This window comes from Dinoponera quadriceps, unplaced genomic scaffold (genome assembly GCF_001313825.1).
Source record: "Dinoponera quadriceps isolate SergipeBrazil2010 unplaced genomic scaffold, ASM131382v1 scaffold3271, whole genome shotgun sequence".
Classification (NCBI taxonomy): Eukaryota; Metazoa; Arthropoda; class Insecta; order Hymenoptera; family Formicidae; genus Dinoponera; species Dinoponera quadriceps.
In genome coordinates, this window is record NW_014557287.1 from 285,398 (window position 1) to 293,916 (window position 8,519).

The window sequence follows — 8,519 nt, forward strand, 5'->3', positions numbered from 1 at the left end:
GGAATTAAATATCCGGAACATTACACTAGTTGTTACGATAACACGCGCGCTCGCTATTCAGGCGTTTTTGCGGTCGCGTCGTAAAAGAGAATGTGAAATATAACGAGAGCTCCGAAAAAAAAAGATATAAAGACGATATACATCTCTATCTGATTAAAGCGCGTTGTCTTTTTACGTCCGCGCATGCACCGTCCCACGCGACCCACAATCGTGCAATCATAAATCATTAAGTAGAACGGTATATGTGTTAACAAATCGATACCCCTTTCCTCTCATGCGCGTTTTATCGACTGTCTGACGCGGAAAAATATAGACTTGAAATTTGAACTCTGATAGACAAAACAGTACGATATATATATCGGATCAAACGCGGCTGTCAACTGCCGATAACCTATCGATACATTTTTCCATTGAAATCCACAATATCGAAAATTCTCCTACAGTAAACTGTACGTTTCCACTGCATCGCGTAACTTCTCCGTCTGGCTAAGCAACCGTTTTTAACAACTCGAAAATTATTCTCGCCTGCGTTTTCTCAGGCCACAATCAATCAATCAACCAACTAATCAATCAATCGTCATGCGACAATTGATCCGAACACGAAAGCATTGTCTGAAAAATGTTTAGCGATAACTGTAATTAATCCCGATCAAGATCGTCTTGAAAAATTGTCGAATATCTTCCAAGCTCCCAATCATGCTGACTAATCACACCCAGCCGGCGTACGGAAGTCGCGAGGAAGGCCCACCGGAGGGCTACAAGGAATACTATCTGTTTTTGCTAGAGTTTTACGTGAAAGAGGCGTCGAGCAAGCGCCTGGCGAAGTTAAACGAGATGTTCTTCGTACCTACAAGCATCTGCTTCGAATTCCTCGGCTTCGTGAAGGAGGATGACCTGCAGGTGACCCCTGTAGACCCTCTTTTCCAGCCGCAGGCGGGCATCGCCAATGACGTCGAGGTTTTCAATGCCGGGAAATCGGTGCTCTTCGCCATCGATTTCAATACGGTGATAGATTGCAGCGTGAAAATGATCCTGAAGATCGTCGTGTGGAAGCGGATGCCCGACGATATCAAGCCGGATATCCTGGTGGGTACCGCCGAGCTAGATCTGACCAATCAGTACGCCGCTTTGCGACTGGAGACGCTGCAGTGTTGGACACAAAACGTCGCGACGTCCAAGACATTCGATGGCCAACTACCGCTGATTCACAGCATGGACGAGACGGGCAAGCTGGATGTCTTCGTGAGGATTTCCAGTTTCGGCCAGACGATCGTTACGGATTTTAACGCGCCAATGCCGCAGGACTCCAGGACGTTCGTCTTCGGCGCTGAAGAGGCCGACCCGAATTTGGCGTACAAATTTCGCAAAGTGGACTCTCGTACCGTTGACCTCTCCCGTGACTCCAGCAAGGATCTCCAAAGTTCGGTAACATGCCCCGTGTGCCTACCTGAGAGGTATCTTTGCATACCGTGCGGAAAGATGGCGGCTGTGGAAGAGAGAGACGAAAAAGTGAAAGGCGCGCGAACAGATACGGCGATAGAAAAGAAGTCTAAGTACACGGTACGTGATTGAAGGAAGATATAAATTAAAGGGTCTAAATCTAAAATTTATCTTCAGACATCAAAGAGTATACTGCAATCTAGTCGGGACTCATCCCAGCCTTGTGGTAAGCCGGTCGTTCTCAAAGTGTCCGGTCTGTTCGACAACGGCGATGACGAGAAGCCTACCGTGACGGTTGCCGATGAGAATGCCGCTACGAAACCGGACGATCCGTCCGATCCCGATCACGATGTCTTCATTCTGAGGATCGGCAAGAAGGGCCTTGTCGGTATCAACGAGAAATCCGACATACAGCTGGAGATGAAAACCCCGAAAGGACCTGAAAGAGGGCCGCCAATTAGGTATGAGACCAGAGAGATGCAAACGGATGTCAAAGAAGAAGAGGTGAAAGATCAGAAGAAGAAGAAAGAGAGGAAAAAGAAGAAGAAATGACAGAAGTACTCAAATTTGGAAGCTGAGTTCTGATAGAGTGAATTCTGAAGATTTTATTCTTTCCATGATTTTTGTATTCGCCAATTTTGCATTTTGATATAACTGTATATCACTTTTTTGCGTTTATACAGGTCATTTATATGGATCGTGATTAAATTCTCTCTACTGTGAAAAATTACATTGTCAATAAACTTCATTCCTGATTCCTTTGCAAAGTGCAACGTGAATAATTTATTCTAGATTAAATAATCATAAATAAGCCTTCTTACTGAAAAATCCCTAATTCAAATGATTAAAGAGTCAACCAATACCGTTTCTGTATACAAAGTAGGGCGATAACTTTGTCCATCTGGAATATTCCTATTATTTTTTGTAAAGTAAAAATATTAAATTACGAAAATTATATGGTATTGACGGGATTATAATATATTAATAATAATTTTTCTGTGGGTGGAAGCGTTTCGGAGATTTTAGATCACTTCCATTTTTTCAAATAGCATGCTATGATACCATACAACTTTCGTGATTAAAATATTTTCACATTTCCGAAAATAGCGGAGATAGTCCAGATGAACAAAGTTATTGCCCCACCTTGTATAATTGTCAACCTCAAAATTCTTATATTAGTGATGACAACCTAAATTAATCGCAGTGACAAATAACACGTAATATTAAATATAAATTCCTAAAGTCAAAATAATCGATCACTAAAACTACCAACATCAAGCTTGAATCAGATATAAGACATAAATATAAAACACAAAGTTCGATCGAATAAATAAATAAATAAATTACAAGATACTAACCTCAGCACATTGATCAACCAAATACGGTATATACACGTGAACAAACCGTGTAGAACAATGAGTGGACAGTTGTTTTTGATGGAATTCCTGGTTGACAATGTCAACGTCCCCGCTATACGGGCGATCCACGAGGAAGTATTGCCCGCCACGACATGCGTCTCGTTTCAAGTAAATTCCTGTGTTTGTCGAACTATTTGTTAAAGTTCGTCAACATCACAATTATTATCGTAGATACTGGATCTGCCGCCGTTGAATATCTATCAAGAATCACCGGCGGAAAAGTGCGCCTGCAGCGACAGCGGGCAACAGGTCTTCAAAAAGGGAAAATCTTGCCTGTTCGCGTTACCAAAATTTATCACTGAAAAGCCGCTGTGTAGTTTTCCCGTGAGAATAAGTGTCTACAAGGAATTCCCGCCTGGAGTTTTGCCAGACGTCATGCTAATCGGTCTCTTCCTTCATTTCTGAAAACACCTTAACATTTAATCCTTCGTTAATCGCAATATTTTTCATCCAGTCAAGATGACACACAGTTGTAGCCTGAAAGGACATACTTGCGACTAACGGAGGATTAACTATTTTTTAACATGGTTATTGCGGAAGCAGAGAGCTCTCTAAAAGAATAAATAATAAAAGGAATTCTCGTCGGGAAACAGGCAGCCATCAGCTGCAAGCTTGCAGCCTGATGAACTCGCTGCTGAGCAGGCGGGATCAAAAGACCGGCGACGACAGTGAGACGATGAAGAACACCTTCAAGATCGCCACGACGACGGGGCAATGCGTGGGCGAGGTCACGGTCTTCATCCGCGCCTCGTATTTCGGCGAGAAGATCGTCACGCAGTTTCAATCGCCCGACGATGACAAGCCGTACCTCTTCAAAGGCGTCGACGACGGCCCCGTGTTCCAATGCAAGAGGATCACCTCCGCCTCGGACAGGCGGCGCGTTGAGTGCGTGTGCACCACGAAGAAGACCAGTGACGGCAGCGGGGAAGCGGCCAGGGTGTGTTGTTCCCTTGCGACGGATGAACGCCGGCGGAGAGAAGACTCCAAGGCCAAGTGTCCGCCGTGTTGTATCGTAAGACAGGACGAGAAGAAGCAGGTGCCGAAGAAGTGCGGCTGCGTCGCCAAGGAAGATCGGACGTGCACTTGCGTCAAACGTTCATAATCCAGTGAACAAGCTGCTTACGGAATCTCCGTGGCAAAATCGGCTTTCACAGATTTGGGAAGCAAGCATTCGATGCAATCGCCCAACACAAATCGCGAGCGTGGAAATCAACAGGTCTCATTGTCGCTGGAAATACAAGACGCGGAAAGGTCGGCCACGGCCTTGGCTCGTTCATCAATCGAGTCGTCCTCCGCGCGCGCGCTCCTGCGCGTATTTAGATCTCCGTTTATTCCTGTCCGCCGCGGCGGAGCCAGGGGGATGCAACCCGAGGCGGGAGGGAGGCCCGGTCGACGACACCGCCGTCGGCGCCCCCGTCCCCGCCCAGCACGGGGTGCTAGGCCGATATTGTCGCGTCTGCGCGATGAGACGCGGAGGAGACAACAGCCGGACTGGTGGTGGACGGCCTCCAACGCGACAGAGACGTGCGTGCGGGACGCGCGTTAACCCCTCGTGAGGAAAGACGTCTCGACGGATGGCAGCCCGGCGACGCGACTACCAGCTGCCGGCCGCACACGGACGTCGGCGCGATCATGAACAGCAACTCGCCGCAGAACACGAGCAGCGCGGGTGGGACGCAGCGGCGAGCCGGCGTCGACAACAGCGACGAGGAGGAATGGAGCGGCGTCGTCGAATGTGTAATTACTACCCGTTTCTCTCGCGCGCGTTCCTCCGCCGTCGATCGAACGTTCCCCTTCGACCGATTGTCCACAAATTCTCCCGGCATTCTTTCTCTTGATAAAGCGCTTTATTATGTAATCGTTGTAAGACCATGAGTGATATTCACGACAGCGGGCGGGGGGTGTCTCTCTGTTTCTCTTTTCAGGCTGTCCTTGAGAGAACGAAGTCCGACAGAGCCGTACGCGCGGACGAGGACAGACGTCGCCGTACGATCATCGTCGAGAAGAAGAACGGCACGTACGGTTTCACGTTGCAGGTAACGCTTTCGTGTTACCGCGTCTCTGCGAGAAACCTATCCGTCGCGTTGCGTGAACTCTCTCGCGAATCTAGAAATTTCAACAGGGATTAATCGAGAACTGGTTTTGTCGTCAGAAGAAAAAAATCCTAGAAACAGCTCGCCGAGAATAATAACTTGATCGATACTGACCCCAACAGAGCTACGGGATACATTACAAGAGGGAGCAGGAGATAGAGATGGTGACATATGTGGACTACGTGGAGTACGACGGGCCGGCGTTCAAAGCCGGCATGCGGGAGGGTGATGTGATACTCTCGATAAACGGCCACGAGTTGGACAGGGCCGATCACAAGACTCTGGTGACCTTCATCCAGAACTGCGATACGAGAATGCGAATGGTCGTGTCCTTCGAAGACTGCGTGAGAAAAGTAAGCCTGAGATTCTCACCACCGCTGCATTTTATACCGCCTACTCAGCAAGCATCAACTAACGGTAACATTACGTCGATGTTAGAATTTCTCATTCAACGATGTAACTGTAACACACGTATTGCGTTTACATTGCTGAACGAGAAATTATAACATTGATGTTATGTTACTGTTGGTTGGTCAGTTGATTCGTGCTGGAAGCACCGTTTTATCTTCCTTCAACATGTAATGAGAAATAAAGATAGAACGACGCTTTCCGCGCAAAATAAACTTAGCTTAGATTTTATTCTACGACATGGAGAGACGGGCTCTCGCAGCGTTGAAAAGAATTTAACGCGAATTGAACGCGACGAACCGTCTCACGGTTCCAGGTGGAATTGCACATGCGTTACATCGAGCTGCAACGTGCCCTCCAGTCTCGCCTGAGCGAGCTGGAGAGACTGTGCGAACGGGAGCGGTCCATCATGATGGGCCGGTGGAAAACCCATTCACTGCCAGCGCGCAAAAGAACGCCCAACAGTATCGTCGGCAGCAACCCCAATCAGCCGTCGCCTTCCTCCAGCTTCAACTCCTCCACGATTCAATGCTGCCGACCTGCGACCTCCACCGAACATCTTCTACTCTACAACGTGGTAGCTACCATTTCGTACGCGGAAAAAATACTATTGAACCAACGGAACGCGTGATTGGAGTGAACCGTCTTGATTCAATGGCGACATCATTGAATATTAAATCAAAATTTCATTATTGAAACAATAGATAATAAATACAGCAGCCTTAAGGCTCCACTGTCCTTGTTTAATTACGTCAAAAGCGAGAAAATGCATACCAGGATTTTTTGCGTTATACTTTCAAGTAAAAAGACGTATTTATAAAATGACATTTGTGATCAATTCAGCAAACTCGTAAAACTGAGCGAACACTTTTACTCGAACAACCAATAAGCAGTTGTAAAGTTAAAATTGACAAAATCATGAGAAAAAAAGTTAGAAAAGAAGGTTCCATGTTAAGTTAATTTTGCGATTATTTATTGATCGAAAAAATCTTCGAATGCTTTTTCTGACATTAAACAAGGGCAGTCGCAGCGACTGCTCCGGAATCTTGATGATATTTGCCTTTGAATCAAGATTATATTTACTGACTCAACAGAATTCTTTTCATATATCTCTGCCAATAACCGAGACGTCGCAAGAGCGTCGCATCGCTCAACGTAACATCTAAGCGGCGAATTTTCGCCTTCCAGTTCGCGGACGGACGACCCTGCCTCATCCCCCGCAGCGCCGCTTGCCTGGTGACAGTCGGGCCGCCCCGTTCTCGCAGCGACCACCATCATTTCCTGTCCAAGATGTCCAGCGAGTCCGCCGTGACCACGTCGTCGCGCCATAGTTACCACCAGGCGAACGGCATGACCGGGACACCCGCGAAGGGCAAGTCTCACAAATCCTGCCAACAGCAACAGTCGTCCATCACCGGCGAAGGGCCGTCGTTGCACACGGCTCCGCAGAACAGTCTCTGCGTCGCTTGCATCTCCAGTGCGAATCGTCGCCGTGAGCAGTCCGACAGCGGCAGCCTGGACGCCTACGACCTCGCCAGTCCTTGCTGCGATCCGAACTGCGTGCCTAGTCGCCGACGCCGCGAGAAACAACGACGCGCCCGCAACGAACAGGCTTTCCATCAGCAGCAACAGCAGCAGCAACAAGCCAATCTTCAGCACCACCACGTTCAAGGACCGCGAGACCAACAGCAACAGCCTCCCAATACTCACAACTGTCCTCGCACGTCCGGCCACAGTCTTCACTCGGTCACCAGCAGCGACGTCTCGACGACGGCCGACAGCGTCGCTTCCTGCTCCACCAGCCTCAGCACCGACACTCTCTACTGGGACCCCAGCGTGCACCAGCGACCACCGCCGTGCCTTCAATACGCCAAGCCGAAGTCCTGGGACAACCTGACGACAAAGGCCTTCGGGGGATACGGTTTCGGTTACGGTTATCTAGACACCGCGACCGTCAAAACTCACAGTGCCGAACGACCCGGCAAAGGGTCACATGGTCGGGCGAAGACGCCCATCGGCACCGTGCAGAGGAAGACCAGCACCGGCAGCAGTACCGCCTACTCGGCGGCGAGCACCGTCAGCCGACACGGCTTCCAGCCTACAAAGTCGACGGAGAGCCTGCTGATACCGGCGCCGTACCAGAGCGACTTGGACGCGGCTAGTCTGAGCTGCGAGTGCCTGGACGGCGGGCCCGGCTCGCGATTCGCGCCTGTTGTTCAACTGGACAAGCACAAGCGAGCTGACGAGGCGGCGGCGACGGGCTACATACCGCCGACACACGCGCAGATCAGGCATCGACGGTCTAGTCATTCCGACGGGAAACTACGGGCTATCAATACTTCCGAAGTAACACGATTGTAATGATCTTACCCTTTAACCAATCGAGCCTAACACATACAATGCTAATAAAGCGTCGACGTAATGCTGCTGCTTGCGTTTTATTTGGCTTAACACCGAGGGATGAGGGGTCGTGGCGATCGATGGGATCGTCATTATCTATGATGCATTGCGAGACGGCGCGCGAACTTCAAATGCTGGTCGAATTTCTTTAATTAATAAATCGAATATTTTTGCGCGTTATTTGCGAAACGGTAATATAGGACTTTTTTGTTCAGAATGGCCTGACGGAGAATTTTCTAATTCTCTGATTTTTCCATGTTTTTCAGACGACAGTGGAGAATTTTTCATGAGTAATCTTAAATGTTCACATTTAGAAACAGGACAGGTAGCTTATGTTATTAGAACACAAAAATTTAGTAACATGATACAATCCTGAATGCAAATTCAGGCCAACCAAAAATAAATGAGTATTGGAAAGAAGAATACAGTTGAGAGCATATCAGGGAATTGCGAACAATGTTCAAAATTCCAATTGAATTATTAATTAAAGAAGTTCGCGCGCCATTTGCAACGCATTATGGCCAGTGTTAGGAACAAAGGATGACGATCTTCTTATATATTACTTTAACAAATGCCTCACACCGCCATCTCTGTTCCTTCTTCGTGCTATCATCGCGTTTCCCGCGTTACCTACCACCGATTACATTTGCGAGATCACTGCAAACACAATCGTTAGTCACTCCGCGTAACAGCGGGTTTTACTTCAACGGAGTGTGATCTATCGAGCTGAATTGATCGTGTCGCTTGAACATTAGTTGAA

At 48.1% G+C, this 8,519-nt stretch overlaps 3 protein-coding genes across 3 annotated transcripts; all 3 read left to right on the forward strand.

Annotated features, from left to right (window-relative positions):
* The first annotated feature begins 153 nt into the window (after window positions 1-153).
* LOC106748881 lies at window positions 154-2,786 on the forward strand. Its single transcript, XM_014627798.1, has 2 exons — window positions 154-1,560; window positions 1,591-2,786. Exons 1-2 carry the CDS (start codon window positions 697-699, stop codon window positions 1,990-1,992), a joined length of 1,266 nt encoding a protein of 421 aa, XP_014483284.1. The 5' UTR covers window positions 154-696; the 3' UTR covers window positions 1,993-2,786.
* A 16-nt stretch (window positions 2,787-2,802) lies between these two features.
* On the forward strand, window positions 2,803-3,977 carry LOC106748932 (microtubule-associated protein 10-like). Its single transcript, XM_014627882.1, has 3 exons — window positions 2,803-2,966; window positions 3,030-3,243; window positions 3,452-3,977. The coding sequence occupies exons 1-3, from the start codon at window positions 2,856-2,858 to the stop codon at window positions 3,958-3,960; spliced, it is 834 nt and encodes a 277-aa protein (XP_014483368.1). The 5' UTR covers window positions 2,803-2,855; the 3' UTR covers window positions 3,961-3,977.
* A 488-nt stretch (window positions 3,978-4,465) lies between these two features.
* On the forward strand, window positions 4,466-8,428 carry LOC106748928. Its single transcript, XM_014627873.1, has 5 exons — window positions 4,466-4,595; window positions 4,784-4,894; window positions 5,074-5,304; window positions 5,676-5,936; window positions 6,548-8,428. The coding sequence occupies exons 1-5, from the start codon at window positions 4,491-4,493 to the stop codon at window positions 7,718-7,720; spliced, it is 1,881 nt and encodes a 626-aa protein (XP_014483359.1). The 5' UTR covers window positions 4,466-4,490; the 3' UTR covers window positions 7,721-8,428.
* The last annotated feature ends 91 nt before the right edge of the window (window positions 8,429-8,519 follow it).

What these genes read in the sequence shown, in the direction of transcription:
- LOC106748881 (XM_014627798.1), top strand. Translation starts at nt 697, where the DNA reads ATGCTGACTAATCACACCCAGCCGGCGTACGGAAGTCGCGAGGAAGGC. An exon ending in AAAAGAAGTCTAAGTACACG is followed by an intron (nt 1,561 to 1,590) that starts GTACGTGATTGA and finishes ATATAAATTAAA; the next exon opens with GGGTCTAAATCTAAAATTTA.
- LOC106748928 (XM_014627873.1), top strand. Translation starts at nt 4,491, where the DNA reads ATGAACAGCAACTCGCCGCAGAACACGAGCAGCGCGGGTGGGACGCAG. An exon ending in GGAGCGGCGTCGTCGAATGT is followed by an intron (nt 4,596 to 4,783) that starts GTAATTACTACC and finishes TTCTCTTTTCAG; the next exon opens with GCTGTCCTTGAGAGAACGAA. An exon ending in TCGAAGACTGCGTGAGAAAA is followed by an intron (nt 5,305 to 5,675) that starts GTAAGCCTGAGA and finishes TCACGGTTCCAG; the next exon opens with GTGGAATTGCACATGCGTTA.
- LOC106748932 (XM_014627882.1), top strand. Translation starts at nt 2,856, where the DNA reads ATGAGTGGACAGTTGTTTTTGATGGAATTCCTGGTTGACAATGTCAAC. An exon ending in CGACATGCGTCTCGTTTCAA is followed by an intron (nt 2,967 to 3,029) that starts GTAAATTCCTGT and finishes TTATTATCGTAG; the next exon opens with ATACTGGATCTGCCGCCGTT. An exon ending in GCCAGACGTCATGCTAATCG is followed by an intron (nt 3,244 to 3,451) that starts GTCTCTTCCTTC and finishes GTCGGGAAACAG; the next exon opens with GCAGCCATCAGCTGCAAGCT.